This window comes from Mus caroli, unplaced genomic scaffold (assembly GCF_978045245.1).
Source record: "Mus caroli unplaced genomic scaffold, Mus_caroli_1 scaffold_8, whole genome shotgun sequence".
Classification (NCBI taxonomy): Eukaryota; Metazoa; Chordata; class Mammalia; order Rodentia; family Muridae; genus Mus; species Mus caroli.
Genome location: NW_028227263.1, coordinates 65,934,236 through 65,953,844, shown reverse-complemented (window position 1 = coordinate 65,953,844; position 19,609 = coordinate 65,934,236). Strand labels below are relative to the sequence as shown.

General features: G+C 45.8%; 1 protein-coding gene across 1 annotated transcript in view; it reads right to left on the bottom strand.

The window, feature by feature from the left end:
- Positions 1-10,622, bottom strand: part of Iqgap1 (IQ motif containing GTPase activating protein 1) — a 92,804-nt gene extending 82,182 nt beyond the window's left edge. Inside the window, exons 1-2 of the mRNA XM_021168910.2 lie at positions 10,460-10,622; positions 7,125-7,224 (exon numbers count right to left, since the gene is read on the bottom strand). Of these exons, the coding sequence (XP_021024569.1) occupies positions 7,125-7,224; positions 10,460-10,514 (155 nt within the window). The 5' untranslated portion in view covers positions 10,515-10,622. The remainder of the gene's footprint in view (positions 1-7,124; positions 7,225-10,459) is intronic.
- Positions 10,623-19,609: the final 8,987 nt, after the last annotated feature.

Genomic DNA, 19,609 nt, shown 5'->3' with positions numbered 1-19,609 from the left:
TTAAAAAAAAAATAAATAAGTAAACTGAATCTTTTTAAAATGTTGAACTTATGATACAGCTACCTAAAACTATGCACTCAACACAGCGCATCCCTCAATGCCGGCCGTCCCTTATTGCTATCTTAGTGTAAAGGGACGCTAGATACAGCAGAACAGTAGTCAATAAAAGGGCAGCCTCCTTACTCCCTCCACCTCCACTCTTCTCTGTGATTGAGTTTCCTCTCCAAAAATTACTTAAGTCTCCAGTGGAAACGAAGGCTCTCAACCTTACAGGAGTGTCTAACTTCCACCACTGTGATAAGATTGTGCCCGAATGTGTTGGGCCACATTCATAGCAACCTAGGCTACATACTTGGTAGAACGTGCTTAACGTGTCTTATCCCTCCATCCTTACATCTCCCTTTGGCCACAGATCAGGTTAAAGAATGTATCCACTGGGCCTGACATGATGGTTCAGAGGCTCCTGCAGATGTGGGTTTAAAATTCCCAGCACCCACATGCAAGTATGGGCAGGCAAAACCCTCATGTAAAAGAAACTAAAAGAAGTAAATCTCTTAAAAATGCATTTGTTGAGTGTTTTCTGTATCTCTCGGGGCTACTACTTGACTCCCATAGCAACCCTGTAAGTTTTTTCCCTCTGCAGAGTCACGCAGCTCACTGCCTGGGGTTCAACAGCTTGTAAAGCCGGAATCAAAGCCTATACCTGCTCAAACTCAATCCCAATATTTTCCAGTTCACCCAAGCAGCTCAACATTCTTCTCCATGGCCCAGTTACCTCAACAGCCAAGACTCCAAGGAGTTTCAGGCTTTCTCAGTGTGCTTTATGCACTTGTGAGTAACATGGGGGCAGCTGTGGCTTTCTTAGCAGTGTCAGTAACTACTAACTAGGTACTGGACTGCTATACCACCATACCAGAGACTTTTAAAATTGTTTCACTTTGCTCTGGTTTGGTTGGTTGGTTGGTTGGTTTGGTTTTTTTTTTTTTTTTTTTTTTTGAGGCAGGTCTCACTTTGAAGCCCATGCTGATCTCAAATTCTTAATCTTCCTGCCTCAGTCTCCAAATCCTGAGGTTAGGTAAGCGTGCACAACCCCACAAGCCTTCTGTGTTGTTTTGTTTAGACAGAACCTAGCTAGTAGTCTAGGCTGCCCTCAAACTCAGGATCTTCCTGCCTCAGCCTCCCTGAGGGCTCAGGTCACATGCCACCCGGCTCCATATTTCTCTGAGTCTCCTGTGGCTCACGCTGGAGATGATGGTGCTGACAGTGACTCTTATTCCTAATCCTCCCAAAGGCTGGAGTTACAACTCCAGCTACCCAGACAGCTTCACAGTTTGTATTTTTTTTCCAATTTGTGTGTGTGTGTGTATGCATATGCATATTTCTCTTTATGTATGTATACACATATGGGGCCACATGCACATATGTATTTGTGAACATGGAAGCCTAAGGTTTGTCACAGGAATCATCATCCGACATCACTCTTCTACCTTATTCATTGAGGCAGGGTCTCTCAATCAAACCCAGAGCTTGAGAAGATGGCTAGTGTTCGACTGTTTTCTGGGGCTGGAATTACAGACAGGCCATACCCACCTGGCATTTTTCTGAGGATCTGAACTTAAGTGTTCTTTAATCCCTGTAACCATTAAACCATTCTCCAGCCCCAGCTTCACCTTTTTTTTTAAGAAGACAAAGTCTCTTTATTGCCCTGGCTGGCCTGGATTTCACTGTGTAGACTAGGCTGGCCTCAAACTCAAAGATTTGCCTATCTGTTCCTCCTGCATCCATCCCCAGTGCTAGGACTGAAGCCTGTGACACATCACCTGCCTCAGTTTCACATCTGTAAAGTTTACAATGGACTCTGGTAAAAGTGGCAGACAGTTATACTAGGAAAGAAAACTCACATTAGTAGCGCTGTTGCTATGTGAGTCGCTGTGAATAGCACTGTTACTATGTGAGTAGCGCTGTTGCTGTATGCGTAGCACTGTTACTATGTAAGTAGTGCTGTTGCTGTATGAGTAACACTGTTACTGTGAGTAGCACTGGTACCCTGTGAGTAACACTGTTACTGTAACACTGTTACTGTGAGTAGCGCTGTTACCCTGTGAGTAGCGCTGTTACTGTGAGCAGTGCTGTTATTGTGAGTAACACTGTTACTGTGAGTAGCACTGTTGCTGTATGAGTAACACTGTTACTGTGAGTAGCGCTGTTACCCTGTAACACTGTTACTGTGAGTAACACTGTTACTGTGAGTAGCACTGTTGCCCTGTGAGTAACACTGTTACCCTGTGAGTAACACTGTTACTGTGAGTAGCACAACTGCTTCTTCCTTCACCCTTAAGCTGAACTTCTCCATCTTAGAATTCCAAAAGCTGGTAGGCATGCTGGTTTTCCTAGGGACCTTGCCTATACACTTAGGGATTTTGCCTAAATTAAATATCCTAACTTCTGTTTTCAAAATCAGAGTCTGACCTGGGAAATATCCAGATGTTTCTGGAATTCTAATACCATTCTGGAGAGGCATCTCAAAAGGCCAAACCCAGAAAATGTTCTATGCCAACAGCAAAGATGTACACACAAAAGGGAATCTGTTTTCAAAAGCTGTTTTCTTTCCAAAATACCTCTCCAGTTTCCCTCAAGTGAAGTAAAGGGCTTCCAGTTAATGCTAAGCTCTTGTTAATATCATGTAGTCTCGGACAATCTCCAACCAGCCACAGCCTGTACTTGCCTTTCTATAGGGGGAGTTGGGGGAGTGTCCTCACCCTGTAAGCTAGGCTGTGGGTGCTCAGGAAGAAGGTAGCCCAGGGAAGACTCAAAGGGATCCACCAGAAAGGCCCGGAAAGACATGACTAAATCGATGACTGATGAGTATAGAATGAACTGTGTGACCGTTACCCTAACTGACGCTTCCTTTGCCTGCAGTGCCCCTCATGCTCTCCGACTCCTCTGGTTTACCCAGTACATTCTCTCTTGCCTCCTCCTCTTTTTCTCCCTAAGCCACCTTTGATTCTTCTCTGTTACATTCTCAAGACCCGAGTACCTACATACCTCACAGGTCAATGCCACCTCCGTCAACAGATGAAATGGCATCCCTTTCTCATACAGCTACTCCTTAGCTAAAATAAACGTCAAGCCCAATCGGAAGAACCATAAATACACACATAAATAAGTAAGGAAATAAGTGTAAGCGCTAAAGAGCATCCCTTGACAGCCTTTGCTCTGCTATATCTTGGCATCCTAAAATATTTTATTAGAGCATCAGTTTAATTTCCATACTGAAGCCACTTTTCAAACAATAAAGCAGAAATCTCTACATTAGAGTCTCACCCATTCCCAGTATATAGTTTTCTAAAACTCACACTTAATGTCCTCACTTAACCTTCTGGGAAACTACGAACACAAACCCATACCTGCAGCATCCTCTACTCTCTCTACACACAGACACACAGATACACAACAGTCTCCATGCATTCAGTCTCGTTCTCTAAACTCCTCATTTCCCCAAGAACAAACTCTGTGAAAGGTACAGGAGAAAGAGAGCCTCAGGATACACAATAGCGCCTCTGTACTAAAGGTAGAGCCTCCAGCAGGAGGGGCAGAGGTGTTATAAATAGAAGTACGAGGGAGCCTTTCTCCCCTGGATCTCTCTCATCTTTATTCCTGGCCTCCAAGTTGATGTAAACTCCAGACCTTGGGGCTCCTCCAACTTGGGAGGAAATAGGACCAGGCCAATCCAACAAGGCCACCTGGGCTTTTGCTTGAGGGAAAATGAGCCCCGGGAGCACACAGACACCACCCAGCTGCCCAGGTGAGGCACGGGGCAGGGAGAGGATCCTGGCTGATGCGGACTGGCTGGCAGGCATCATGTTAGGCGACGGTAGAAATACTACTCCCACCATATAACATTGCCAGGTTTCTCCACTCTCTCTAGTCACAACTTAGATACTTCCATAACTGATTTTCTAATCAGAGGTGGCTGTTGAATGTTTGGGGGGGGGGCAGGGAGAACAGTACAGAATCCAAATTTGATACCATTTACTCCCCAAAATAAACCAGGCAACATTTCCACATTGCCAGAATATAACAAGGCAATACACAGCTATTATGCCCAGAGCTTTAAGTAAAGAAGGAAGTAAATAAGAATATCATAAACATCTTTACTGCCTAATGTAAACAACCAAGTGAAAAATCCTTCAGGGACTAGTGGTCTCTCGATAGGTTGTATAATCGGGCTACTTTTCTATCCCGGAAAACTCGCCTGTCAGGAAGGACATGCTCTAACGTACTACAAATAAAATGTTGCCAGCACTGCACCCGAAAAGAAAGTGTTAAGAGCATCATTAACTCCCTAAGAGGTTAGAGTCTAAAACCATTCAAAGAAAATTTAAACGTGTTAAAAGTACGAATATCCTACTTCTCAACTAGGGTAAGAAAGCCGATCTCAACCACTTAAGGCATTTGAAATATTTAGGTATGAAGCTGGGGTATGGCTCAGCGGTAGGACACTTACTGAAGTGTTCAGCAGTAAAACCCAGATTATCCGCATTTGTAAAAACTTTCGCAAGAGATTCTAATGCACATACCACATACCCAGTTGAGGACCACTGCGCAAACAATGAACATTCCTTAGCCAGGAAACTATGGGAAACTATGCCAGGTGTGGTGGCAGACAACCTTGGCACCAGGCTCATGGCTCTGTCATCCTCAGCTACATTGTGAACTCCAGGCCAGCCTGGGCTACATGACCCCTCCCCCTAAAAGAGAAGCTACAAGTAGGCTAAGAAAGCTCAGGCCTTGGTTTCCTCACTGAAATGAGGTGGCTAGTCGGGACAGAAGTTGACTTTGTGTTAGGAATGGAGCCCTGCACAAGGCTCAAAACCTCAAGCACTTCTGGAAAAGTAAAACTCTTATAGGTAGGAGAAGGACTCAGCAAGCTGATGTCTTCCTTCTCATTCCTGATGGCTCAGGGGAGCACACAAGATGGCTTCTGAGACCAGCTGCAGCTTACAAATTCCTTGACCTTCCACAAGGAGAAGTTCACAATTTAAGTGGCAGAGGACTTAGTGTTTGTATCCCCTTACAAACTTCCTAGGAGAAAATGTCCCTTTTCTCACAGTACCTTCTTCTCTTGCTCCCTGCAATTCCATTTGCCATCACGTGGGGAAAGCAGCTCGGAGGGGCAGCAACTGCTCTGTATGCCTCATCCCTGGGCACTACCAAAACCATCGTACTAAGCTTCCATTTCGAAGACAAGTGTCAGCTGGGCAGTGCTGGTACACAACTTTCATCCCAGCACTCAGGAGTCGGAAGCAGGTGGATCTCTGAGTTCGAAGGCAGCCTGGTCTACAAAGTGAGTTCTAGGACAGCCAAGGCTTCACAGAGAAACCCTGTCTTGAAAAAAAAAAAAAGAGAGAGAGAGAGAGAGAAGGATACGGGAGGAAGAAAGAAGAGGAAGAGGAGAAAGGAGAAGGAAAAAGAGGAGGAAAAAGAGGAGGAAAAAGAGGAAGAGGAAGTAGGAAGAGGAGGAGGTGGTGGCAGTGGTGGTGACAGCTGGGGAAGACTAGTGTCATTATCGATAATCCTCACCTACCTTACCACTAATATCTTTCTCTGACTTTCTGAAAAGGCTTTAAACTCAGAGAGGCAGCTGAGATTCAAGAAGACAAATAGGGGACAGAAAAGATGGCTCTGGAGTTAAGAGCCAGGTCCCATTCTAGCACCTAGGAACTCCTAGGTGGCCCACAATCTCCTTCAACTCCAGTTCCAGGGAAGCCGCTACTTCAGTCTTATAAAGAGTCCAGGGTGGGGCACCGAGGGGACCATATCGGGGCAGTTTTTGTCATTTTTAGAGAAAGGGGAGCTCTGAAGCTTCCTGGGCTCAGGAGCTCGTTTTTATTGCCAACTTTCCTCGCAAGCTCTTGACAATCAAATCAAATCTCCACTCTTTTAATCATCTGAAACATCCCTGGTTTTCACTAAACCTGGATGACAATTATCTCCCATTATTCTTCAGTGTACACGACCTATAATTGTGTTTATCTGCTCTGGAACCTTGCAAAGAAATGTAAGCAACACAACAAAAGGAACCACTGATAGCAAACTGACACCCTAAAATTAAGATCACAAGGTCTTGAGATATCTGAAGAAGATAAACAGCAGCTGAGTGTCCTCTTCATAAAGAATGCAGAGGAGATGGGTGTGGCGGCGCATGCCTGTAATCTCAGCACTTGGGAGGTGCTGGTGGGAGGACCAGAGAAGCCTCAGCAACAGAATGAGTTTGAGGCCAGCCTAGGGCTGAGATCCCATCTCAAAAAAAAAAAAAAAATGTGTGGCAGCATTGAGTTTGCTGAAAGGCCTCGCCATGCTGCCGGTGGACAGATCTATAGCTACGGCACGACCCTCGTAAGAAGGTTCTGCAGTGTTCTTCTGGCACTGGGTGTCTCCCAGGACCTTGAGCACTCAACAAGTACTTTACCACTCAGGTGTATCCTCAGCCCCTTTCAGATCCACCCTTATCAGCCCCCTAAACCAAATACCCACTCCATGAGTCACCAGGAGATGGGGCTCAATACACAAACCAAAACCTGTAAAGAATTAGGAACCATTGAGAAGATCAAGAACATCAAACCCTAACTTAAAGTGTTATTTCTGACAGCTGGCAGTACCCAAAACAACCACTATAAACAGAAAGGCTGAAAAACACAACTGTGGAAATCTTTTCAGCAGGCACAAGTGTTCGACACAGTGTTTCATCATAACCCACCATGGCCCACTTGTTCCCATGAATAAACACTCTACACTTATCCTACCTACTTACCCTCTCAGCTGCCAGCCTCCAACACTCTTACCTAAAACATAATGCACACAGAGAGCTACCTGTGGAGGCTGGGTAGACGGCTCGGCAGTTAGGAACACTTGCTGCTCTTTCAGAGTACCAGAGCTGGGCTGCCAGCACCCACATCAGGTGACTGTTAACTCCAGCCCCAGGAAGATCTAACGCCTTCTAACCTTCACTGGCAGCCGTACATGGATACCAAAAAACATACACAGAAATAACAACAACTCTTTTAAAGGCACAGCACATCAGCTCCTTCTCCCAGTCCACTCTCCAATTAGTCCCTCTGTACCTCTTAGCTTCTTCCAAATGACAAAGGTACTCATAGGCCACGTTCTGCCGTCTCCGCTCATCCATCTCCTCTGCAGTGAGCCTCTCATTATCCAGGACAGCTACAACAAAAAGGAAAGAGTGTAAACACCAAGCTCTGTAACTTCCCTCAGCAATAAATGAGGGCCACAGCCATCAAATTGCTGCTAGTCACCTAGAAAGGCAGGCTAACAGGCGGATATATGGGTAGCCAGGGGCACTACAAATGATTTTCCTAAAAACAAACCATATGGTTTCAACTACATTCATCTTACCATACACACACACACACACACATATATATATTATATATTATATATGTGGGGGGTGGTGGTGGTAAGGGGTCGTCGTAGAGACATGTCAGCAGTTAAGAGCACTTGTTGACCTGGGTTTCTAACACCTATAGGCTGCTCACAAGCATCTGTAATTCTAGTTCAAGGGGATCCAATGCCCTGTTTCTGACCTCCCAGGACACCAGGTATGTATGTCCTGCACATACATACATGCATGCACTCATACATATAAAATCATTTCTTTATGTACATATGGGAAAGAGGCCACTAGTTAGCTAGCTGCCCATGCCCCGATGGACAGTCAAGACACTCATACACACAGGGGCAGCACTAGCTGCACTTAGTGTTTTTTTTGTTTTTTTTTTTTATTTTAGAGAGCCTAGGGGCTGGAGAGATGGCTCAGCAGTTAAGAGGATTGGCTGTTCTTACAGAGGACCTACGTTCAATTCCCAGCACCCACACCACAGGAAGGCTCATGAGTTATAACTCCAGATTCAGAGAATCAGACATTCTCTTCTGGGCTCTGCAGGTACCAGGTACACACATGGTGCACAGACATTATGCAAGCCGGTTAATCACCCAAACACATAAAAGAATTTCCTTAAAGAAAAAGATCCAGGTGTGATAACACAAGCATTTGGAAGGCAGAGGCAGGCAGATTTCTGAGTCCAGGGCCAGACTGTCTTAAACAATAAGTTCAGGTCAGCCAGAATTATACAGTGAGATACAGTTTCAGATAAATCATTGGAGGGGAGAGATAGGAGATAGATATGATCACATTTCATTTTTTATATTATGAAATTCTCAAGGAGTGGACTCAGTGGTCATGAGCACTGACTGCTCTTGCAGAGGTCCTGACTTCAGTTCCCAGCAACCACATGGTGGCTCACAGCTATCTATAATGGGATCTGATGCCCTCTTCTGGTGTGTCTGAAGACAGCTACAGTGTACTCACATACATAAAATAAATGAATAAATAAATAAATCTTAAAAACAAAACAAAACAAAACCCACATGCTATGTGGGCCTGGCAAGATGGCTCAGTGGGTAAGAGCACTGACTGCTCTTCCGAAGGTTCTGAGTTCAAATCCCAGCAACAACATGGTGGCTCACAACCACCCATAATGAGATCTTCTGGTGCGTCTGAAGACAGCTACAGTGTACTTATTTATAATAATAAATAAATCTTTGGGCCTGAGTGAGAGGGGTTGATCAGAGCGAGCAGAGGTCCTAAAAACTCAATTCCCAACAACCACATGAAGGCTCACAACCATCTGTACAGCTACAGTGTACTCATATACATAAAATAAATAAATAAGTCTTTAAAAAAGAAATTCTCCACTCGGGAGGCAGAGGCAGGCGGATTTCTGAGTTCGAGGCCAGCCTGGTCTACAAAGTGAGCTCCAGGAGAGCCAGGGCTACACATAGAAACCCTGTCTCGAAAAACCAAAAAAAAAAAAAAAAAAAAGAAATTCTCAAGGAACCAAAATTTTAAGTGTTTTAAATATATATGTACTACATTTTCTTGTAGCTTCAAGAGGTATCAACTATAGTCTATCCTTGTTGGTCACACTCTCCCCTCTCTTCATAACCAAAGCTCCTGGACTACACAGTTTACACACATGCTCCTACTCTAGCCCAGACCCATCCTGTGATCACCACTATTTGACAGCTGAGGACACTGAGGCTGGAAGAACTCAGCGGGAGGGCTAATCAAGGGCATTTGCAGCCCACCTGACTCCAGGGCCTGTGGACTTTACCTTGTAGCCATCTGCCTTCTCCACTGTCCTCCCAAGGGATAACTTCTTGGGAAGGCAATCAAAGATATTCTCACTCTAGCCTGGGCTACTTCAGGAAATCCTTTTTACTTTTCTCCTCTCCCTTTCAATTCCACCTCTGCACTTCGATGCCAATCGGTCCACGTACAGTAACCCTATATTCTCCAATACCATATTTAGTTTGTGTCTGCCCTCTCAAAGTCATGTCTTGCTCACCCTGCCCCACACTGCATCCTCCAAGCCTCTGTTTAAAAGTCAGCACCTGCGTTCCCATGGCCTTGTTAACTCCCTTCTCTTCACCCCCATTACTCTTTATACCCAGGTAGAGTTAGTTCATGCATCGTTTATCTTTATTGCACCTTATTGGTTTTTTTCTTGGAGCCGAGGACTTGCACTTGCTAAGCAAGCACTCTACCACTGGGCTAAATTCCCAACCCCTCATCTAATTATCAATCCTCTGTACACCTGTCTTTCTCTGACAGGCTTTGAAGGCACGGTTTGATCTTTTTCATCCCTAATTTCACAAACGTGGCACACATTATAACACTATCCAATGCATAACTGGATGTGTTAAAGTATCCTTTAAGAAAGTACTTTTCCCAAAACATAAAAATCTAAACCTGAGCCTCAAAGGGACCCTCGGTAACTACTATCCCACGTACAGCTGGTTAGTTTACTAATGTTGCAGGGATAGTCACAGAAAATGAGGAAGTGGGGGGAGCCGGTTTGGGTGTGCTTATGTTTTAATTTTACTTTTGAAATGCTAAAGAAAGAACCCAGCAGCAGAAAGCATAAGCTGCTTGCCTAAAACTGCACCTCGCAGCCAGCCTGAGGCTGCGCGGGTCTGCGCCCTGGGTCACCCTCGCAGGCAGCAATCCCGGCAGCACCTTCCCACCACGCCCGAGCAGAACCCCTGGGTCCAGTGCCCAGGACACGCCCTGCACAGTCAGTTCTCCTGCCACCTCACCCTAGGCCGTCTTCCCCAATCTCAGTAGAACTAACCGGTGGAGGAGCTGGGTGGGGCTCCCCTGCCGCAGCGCCTAGCGAAGACTGAGGCCTCCAGGTTTCTACCCGCCGCCTCCGGAGCTCGAGAAGGCTCGGGCGCCAACCTTGCTACCAGCCATACAGCCAGCTGCTCTTCCGGGTCCGTGCGGTCCCAAGCCACCCCGCGCACCCGCCCGGCTGAGCCCCTGGGAAAACTCGAGCTTGGTCCCTCGCCCGCGCACCCCCAAGCCCCGGGCACTCACAGCCATAGTGCGGCCGGACCACACCCAGGCCATCAACCTCCTCCGCGGCGGACATGGCGGCCGAGTCCAGGTCTCCGGTGAGGAAGCGCAGAGACCTTGAAGACGCGGGCGACCGTAGCAGCAGTAACTCCTGCCCAGTGCGCGGGCTGTCGCTGTCCTCAGAGCCCCGCCCCGCGCCATCGGCCCCACCCTGCAGGTCCCGCCCCGCAGGTCCCGCCCTTGAGTCCACGCCCAGCTGCGCTCCCCCGAGCGAGCGGAAGGGGCGTGGTCGGTATTACAGGACCCGCCCCTGCCCGCTTCGATCTCCACTTGCGGAAGCGAGGAGGCGGGGTGCTGAAGCGAGTCCCTAGGCCGGCTTGGTCCGTTGTCCCGACACTCCTCCGCCGTCGCCCTATCTGCGGCTCTGACTGAAAGGCCGCCAATGTCTACAGCTTGAAATCCAAACGTTTTTAGGCGCCTGACAGCTGAGTTAACCCCCTCTGCACCGCGGCTCCTTCAAGGAGCCGTTGCAAGTGGCCCAGAGTGTTATTATTGGAAGCAAGTAGGACCCACTGTCAGGAAAGACTCCCACTCCTACTCTCTGCTACATTCTGTCAATCTGGCCTCTGTTCTCCCCAGCAGTGCTAAAGTATAAAACTGCTCAATCTCTTAAACTGGGAGATGACGATGCTCACGTTATCAGCTCTTTACAATCTGTACTCTTCGCAAGATCTTGGGGGGGGGGGGTATCTTGACCCTATTAAGGATGCCTCTTCTCTTTACCCTTGTGATCTTTTAAAGTGCCAGTATTCAACCGAACTCTATTCTGAACCAGCCTGGATTACAGAGTGAGACACTGCCTCAAAAACAAAAAACAAAAAACACAAAAAAAAAACAAAACAAAAAAACAATAATAAAGTAAAAGTCCCATTCTCAGGACTCTTCCCCTCACTATAAACAGTTGATGGCTTCTACTTACAATCCGGACCATCTAGAAGCCCCTCAGTAGTTCCAAACTATCTAACGTGCATTTTTGGACCTCTCACAGACACTAAAAGCTGTCAACCGTTGATCCTGTTCCTGCCCCACTCTCTGGAAATGTTCCATCACCAGTCACACACACACACCCCAGGTTCCTCGCCTCACCTCTATTTCTGAAGCATCTAGTTTTGTTTCTGTCCCAGCCTGTGATAACACTGTTTTGATCATCATAATCTCTATTCTCACTTGTGCCAACCAGATCATCATGATTGCCAGCATGCTCTTTCCAAAGTACGGAGTTCTTTGGGAAGGGGGACAAGTCTCACTATGTAGTTCTGGCTGTCCTGGAACCCACTAAATAGGCAAGGCTACCCTTGAAGATCCACCTGTCTCTTCCTCCTGATTGCTGGAACTAAAAGCATGTGCCACCACACCCAGCTTCCGAGTTCTTGTCATAGATGTATTTTTTCCTGTTACTCCCTTCACGGTGCAGTTTGTGTACTTTCCCATGCCAGGTGGGCATCTTTACAACCCAATTCCAGGCTCTTTGTTCCAGCCATTTTCAATTTACTAGCTCTTTCCTTACAAACTTTCTTCTTAGTTGGGCATGTTGAGGCACGACTTTAATCCCAGCACTCAGGAGACAATAGCAGACAGATCTCTGTGAGTTCAAGGCCAGCCTGGTCTACATAATGAGTTCCAGGACAGCCAGAACTGTGTAGAGAGTGTGTCTGTGTGTCAAGATAAATAAATGAAGAATTAAGAACTTTATATGGTGCTTAGGATACAGCCCATGCCCTGACATGCCCTAGTCAAGCCCTCTGCCACTAAGCTACACCCATAGCCCTGAGCTCCTAAAGGAAGAAGATAATTTACAATCTATAAGCAACTGCACTACACCAGTCATCTTAGTACTCTTGGGGCAGAGGCAGAAGTCCTCACTGCAAGTTCGAAACCTGGGGTAGGCAGGTGTGTTCAAGATTCTGTCTATAAAGAAGCAGGAAAGAGAAAGCATACAAGAGGGCCAAAAATAAACTGAGAGGCAAAACACTTGCCTCGCATGCATGAGGCCCTAGTTCTATCTATGTACGTATGTGTGCCTTGTGGTTACCTGGCATCTGAGGTCAGTGGAAGGTAGGAGATCCCCTCAAATTGGAGTTACAGTTGGTTGTCACCTACCATGTGGGTACTGGGAATCAAACCCAGGTCCCCTTATCGGTTCTTAACTCCAGCCCCAGTGTATGGTGCTTTGTCTATGCATGTGTCTCTGTTCCATGTGCATTCCTGGTGCCCTCAGATGCCAGAGGAAGGGATTAAATCCCCTGGGACTGGAGTTACAGCCATTTGTAACCCATCTGGGCACTGGGAATCAAACCCCAGTCCTGTGGGAGAGCAGCCACTGCTCTCTCTCCGTCTCTGAGGCATCTATCCAGACAGCACCAGTAGCTTTTTGAAAATCAAACAATTTGGGTTACACTCAGTAACTTGGCTACTTTTGTATCTTCAAGCATTTAAAAGAATGTCTACAAAACTATATTTGATTTTCTTTTTAATTCATCCAATTATCTAATGGCAAGTAGAGAACTACCTGTAGGTTAATAATAAAGGGGTCACATGGGACAAGGAGACAGGTGTCTTCCTATGTTAGGATGAAGGTTTTTTGTGTGTGTACAGCTCCAGGTGTGTAATTCGTGAGGTTCAAAAGAGGGCAGTCCAGGTCCTATGCTATACAAGTCTAGGTTAATAGGAGCCATCTTGAATGTGAGAATTAGTCCTGCCATCTCTGCTATAAAAATTAGAGCAATTCTGGTCTAAAGTCACTGAGCACAGGGTTGAAGCTCTTTAGGGCCACTCCAGCCTGGCCTGCCTTCGATTGTGAATTCCAGCCTGGGATTTGTAGAGAGACAGATACAAAGTCTATGGTAATGGTTCCTTGGGAGAAAGAGGCAGGAGGATCAGGAGTGACATGTAATTATTTCAGCTCATCTTTTTACCTTATTAGTATATGAGCCCATAGGTGGGTTGCCCTTGAACTATAAATGCCAATTAAGAATAGAGAATACAGAACTGGATATTAGAGTTGATAGCCCCTGGTCTTAGAATGGCTCTAATCACCACTCAGCATGGAGGTACATATACATTAATCATAGCACATGGGAGGGCTAACACAGGAGAATAGCAAATTTGAAGCCAGCTTGAGTCACATAGTAAGAACTTGTTGCAACACAAAGTAACAAATGAAGAGATTCTTTTCAATTTTTTGATGCTGTAAAAGATACAGGCTCAATAGAAACCAGACTTCAAATTTTAAGTTGTCATTTTCTTCCTTGGGCTAGAGATAGTGGGCAGATGTCGTGCTGAGGGGTAGCATCCGTACTCTGGGCAGGGAGATTAAGCTGTGGCACCTGCACATTTTTCAGCTCACTGTATTTTCAACTTGTGTGGGTTGTCTGAGACATGCCACCATACGCAGAAGAGAATCTACAGTTCTTTAGTAGGAAGCTGGGTGAGCAAGAGACATCAGGATTCTGATGTTTAAATGAAGATAAATTCTGAACTCACAAGCAAATTATGATACAGTTTTTGCTTTAAAATATAAAGACATCCAACGGCAGCAATACACACCTATAACCCCAGTCCTTGGGAGGAAGAGGCAGGAGGATCAGGAGCTCAAGGCTAGCCGTTGATACATACTGAGTTTGAAGCCAGCCTGGGCTACCTCAGACTCTTTCTAAGAAGAAGAAAGAAGGAGGAGGAGGAGGAGGAGGAGGAGAGAGAGAGAGAGAGAGAAAGAGAAAGAGAGAAAGAAAGAACAGTCAGGAATAGTGACATGCATCTGTATAGCCCTGATCTCAGTAGGCTAAGACAGAAGAATAATAGGTCCAAGAACCTCTCTTGGTCAGAAGGGAGAGATTCGGCGATGAATGGTGTGCTTGTCTTTCATGCCTAGGGGCAGAGACAGGCAGACAGCTATGAAGTCCAGGGCAGCCTGGTCTACATAGAGAGTTCTAGACAAACCAGAGCTACATGATGTGATCCTGTCTCAAAAAAGAAAAGAGAAGCACCCAGGACAATATATTAACAGTGGACTCTCTAGGTAGTGAGGTTTACTGGACTTGTGGAACTTGTTTGTTTACGTCTCTATGTTCTCTACAGTGAAATACTAGAAATACAATATCACAGTGAGCACAAACACAAAGAAAGTTCTTTACATACCAAATCAATCCATAAGTAGGCATCAAACGGCAAAATAATGAGCTATCTGGTCATTTTAGGAACTCATATGGGTTCATGACCTCAAGAGATCTATAAGCTGATGGGAGTGGGCAATATTAACACAATGGCTAGAGATAAGCACCCATGACAGGGGTTTCCCTTGGCCTGTGTACTGGCTAGTTTTGTGTCAACTTGACACAGCTGGAGTTATCACAGAGAAAGGAGCTTCAGTTGAGGAAATGCCTCCATGAGATCTAACTGTAAGGCATTTTCTCAATTAGTGATCAAGGGGAAAGGCCCCTGTGGGTGGGACCATCTCTGGGCTGGTAGTCTTGGTTCTATAAGAGAGCAGACTGAGCAAGCCAGGAGAAGCAAGCCAGTAATGAACATCCCTCCATGGCCTCTGCATCAGCTCCTGCTTTCTGACCTGCTTGAGTTCCAATCCTGACTTCCTTGGAACAGCAATGTGGAAGTGTAAGCTGAATAAACCCTTTCCTCTCCAACTTGTTTCTTGGTCATGATGTTTGTGCAGGAATAGAAACCCTGACTAAGATAGCCTGGAATAACCTTAGCTTCTCATCTGCCTGGGGCATTCCCACTTAATGTCCCAGACCCAAATGGGATGTTGCTGCCTTCCTTCAGTCACTTTCTTACTGGGTTCCCAATAACACTTCAGAAATCATACATCCCCAAAGTTAAATGGAAAGCTGCTCACGTGTATGTGCTTCTGAGAGCAAGGGAGGTGGAGAATCAGCACAAAGCAAACAGACGGAAGCCAACTAGCTAAGCACCGCATGAAAAAAAAGCACACAGAGAAGAAACCTATCATTGCTTAAAAATGGGTGACATCAGAGATGGAATGTGGCTCAGTTGATAGAGAGTATACTAGAACCCTGTGTTTAGTCCCCAGGAACTTGATAAACTGGGCATGGTGGTTCACGCCTATAATCCTAGTGCTCAGGAGATAAAGGCAGGAGGATTGCCGTGAGTTTGAGGCCAATCTGGGCTACATAGCAAAACTCTGTCTCCAAAGAAGAATAGGAATAGGAGTGGGAATGGGAGTGGGAAGAAGAAGATGGTGGCAGAGAAAGAGGAGGAAGAAGAGGAGGAGGAGAAGGAGGAAGAAAGGAAGCAGCCACGTACTTGGATTTTGATAGAAAACTAATATAAGTTCCCAGGGACATTTTGGATATTTGAAGAGGAGTCTGAGGTGGCTCCTAAATAGCACTGTCAAGTAAACTAATGAGAAAAGCTTGTATAAATAAAAACTATGAGCTAGCTGAGCACCTTGCTTCTTTCTGACAGGTTAGAGGTAGCCCATAATAATCTGGTTACACAGGCAGAGTTCATTTCTTTGTCCTGTTCACTGAACACCCTGGATAACCTAATTCTAGAGGTGGAAGGAAGAGAGCTGCACCTACCAAGTGACAGGACACCACCACAAAGGCTTCCTTCGAGCTCCGCCATTGGTCTTTGTTGACATCTCAACTAAAAACATCAGAAAGAGGGAGAGACAAATTGTGTTGGTTAATATTGGGGGAAGGAGTAGTTTTGAAACAGCCTTTCTCTCTGTAGCCCTAGAACTCTCTCTCTCTGTAGACTAGGCTAGCCTCAAACTCAGAGGTCCACCTGCCTCTGCCTCTAGAGTGCTGGGATCAAATGTGCTCTGTGATGGTTAATCTTAACTGCCAATTTGATTGGCTCTGGACTCAACTAAAAAATACTTTGAGAAGGTCTATAGGATATTTCCATGAAGGACAACTGAGGAAGAAAGCCCACCCAGGGTGGGCAGGACCTCCCAGGATGGTCCACCTCCAGGGAAGTTCCAGAAAAGGTGTCAATTGTTTGATCTCCTTTGTCTGGTCAAAGCCACTGTCCCTGCCATTAGCACGCAGCTGCCTCAGCCTCCCAATGCAGACTGAAGACCAGGGCTGTCCAGGAGTCACCCAGGAAGTCAGCACCATTTAGGACTACTGAGGCATCCATCTGTGCAGACTGAGCAGCTGCGGTGTTTTCAGGCTCCCCGCCCTCCAACCGTGCAGGTAGAATCACATAAAACGAATCAATGCACCTGCCTTGTTATAGACATCTGTTCTACCAGTTCTGTTCTCTAGGGAACCCTAACACTCAAAAGAGTGGGGAAAAGGGAAGTAATTAGAGCCAGAGATAGCACAGTTCAATGCAGAGCAGGTTCTGAGACAAGATTGCCCCCGCAGGTCTCCAGGGATGACAATGAATTATAAGTATCAATAGCTAACTCATAGCACTGGCCTTCTAGATGCAGTTTTTTTCTGTAACACGACATTGTTCTGGTAGTTCTGGCCACCAAATCCAGGATCTCATACACATCAAACATGCACTATATGCCCAGCCATTTAGGTCCTCTTATGAGTATTTGATATGCACCATCTCATTTTTTTTAAAGATTTATTTATTTATTATATGTAAGTACACTGTAGCTGTCTTCAGACACACCAGAAGAGGGCATCAGATCTCATTTCGGGTGGTTGTGAGCCACCATGTGGTTGATTTGAACTCAGGACCTTCGGAAGAGCAGTCGGGTGCTCTTACCCACTGAGCCATCTCACCAGCCCACCATCTCATTTTTTACAAAGAAATTTTTATTTAGTGTATGTCTCTGTGTATGTGGTGTGTGTCTGTATGGCTGTGTGTGCTCTAACGTGTGTGTGTGTGTGTGTGTGTGTGTGTGTGTAGAATTCTGCAATTCAAGGAACCGAGATCTGTCTTAACTCCTTTTCTGAAGATTAAATATGAATACTGCCAGAATTTAAACTGCACTTGGCCCAAAGCCTCCAAGAATGAGCTCTGTTCTCCACGGATACACTGTGTCTTTCCAGGCAGCAGTCACCTTACAAGTCCTGTTGACAGATCTGTGAAGCCTCAGCAAAGAATATGATGGTCACAAGCCAGGTGTGGCGGTGCAGGCCTTATTCCCAGGATTGTCACAAATTTGAGGCAGTTGTCTATACAGTGAGTTCCAGACCACCAGGGTCCGATAGTGAGCCCCTGTCTCAAACAGACAGAAGATGTAGTAGCCACAGATGGTCAAAGTACTCTCAAGGAACTTTCCAATTTTGTGACAGAGATCTGGGACTAAAGCTAAGGTAAGCTGGTGTTGTGCTGTGTTGTGTTGCAGTTTTGGTGATGGTACTCTTTTGCTGTTTTGTTTTGTTTTGCTTTGCTTTGCTTTGCTTTGCTGGTTTTGGTTTTGGTCTTTTTGTTTGTTTATTTGTTTTTTGTTTGGTTTGGTTTGTTTGTTTGGTTGGTTGGTTGGTTAGTTAGTTTGGTTTTTTGAGACAGAGTTTTTGAGACAGAACTGTGGACCAGTCCTGGCTGTCCTGGAACTCACTTTGTAGACCAGGCTGGCCTCAAACTCAGAGAGCTCTGCCTGCTTCTACCTCCTGAGACTGGGATTAAAGGTGTGTGCCACCATGCCAGGAACTTTGCTGTTATTATTTGCTGTATAGTGTGTGTGTGTGTGTGTGTGTGTGTGTGTACTTATACATACATGAGGAGGTCAGAGGACAACTTCCCGGAATCGATCACTTCTTTCCTTCTACCACATCCTAGACTTGGTAACAAGCACCTTTTCTTGCTCCAGCGTTTCACATCTCTGCTTCATTTTGTTTTTCAGGTTTATTTGTTTGTAACAGGGTTTAACTATGTAGCCTTGGCTGGCCTAGGACTCTCTTTGTCGACCAAACTGGTCTCAAACTGTGCCAATCCTCCTGCCTCTACTTCCTGAGTGCTGGGATTACAGGTGTATATACCACCACATCTCAGTAAAAACTTTTTACTAGGTCATATAAAGAGGTTTTCTAGAAATGTTGCTTGATTAAGGTTTTCAGGCAGTGGTTCTCAACCTTCCTAAAGCAACAACCCTTTAATCCACATGCTGTGGTGACCCCCAACCATAAAATTATTTTTATTGCTACTTCATAACTGTAATTTTGCTACTGTTATGAGTTGTGATGTAAATATCTGAAATGCCAGGTATTTGATATTCAACCCTGAAAGAGGTTGAGACTCACAGGTTGAGAACTGCTGGGGGGAGACAAGAGAGAGACAGAGACAGAGAGAGAGACAGAGAGACAGAGAGTTATGGAAGGGAAGTTAACAAAGCCAGGATGTCAGGAGGGTACATGTGGGTGTGACCATGTGAATGTGGCCCTTCTGACTGCCTGGCTGTCCTCACTCCAGTCTTCTCCAGGAGCAGAAGCCACACAATGTTTCCTAAAGTCAAAGTGGACTCTGGAAGCATGCCGTGCCCCTGGGAGAATGTCATCTCCTCTCTTTTTTATGTACCTTGGGCTGCTGGATGATGGGGGATGCTCTGGATGAGAGGCACTAGAGTGCTTTTCTCCTTTGATACTCCTTGTTCTCAGGGACTGATATTGGCTAAACTAGGTACTGATGGGCATGGCAGCACATGCACAGAATCCCAGTGACTGAGAGGTGGAGGTAGGAGAATCAGAAGTTCAAGGCTAGTCTCAACTACATAGCAAGTTCAAAACTAGCCTGTGTTACATAAGATCCTCTCCTAGTCTTTCATGATGCTGTGAAAAACACTGACCAAGCAGAGGGAGAAACAGCTCCGCAGGCTGCTCCTGCAGAGGACCCAAGTTCCATTCCCAGCTCTCACATAGGCCAACTCCCAACTGCCCCTAACCCCAGCTCTAGGGAGGTCCTGCTCCTCTAACCTCCATGGGCAACTGCACTGACATTCACAAATGCATGTCATGTGCCTCACGGGCACACCACACACACACACACACACACACCACACACACACACACACACACACACTATTTAAAAAAATTTTTTTTTAAATCTTGGAAAAAGAAAAGTAACAACAAAAACAGAAAAAGGAAAACATATTGACCAAAACCAATTTGAAAAGGAAAGGGTTCATTTCATCTTATGACTGGAGTTCATCATCAAGAGAAGCCAAGC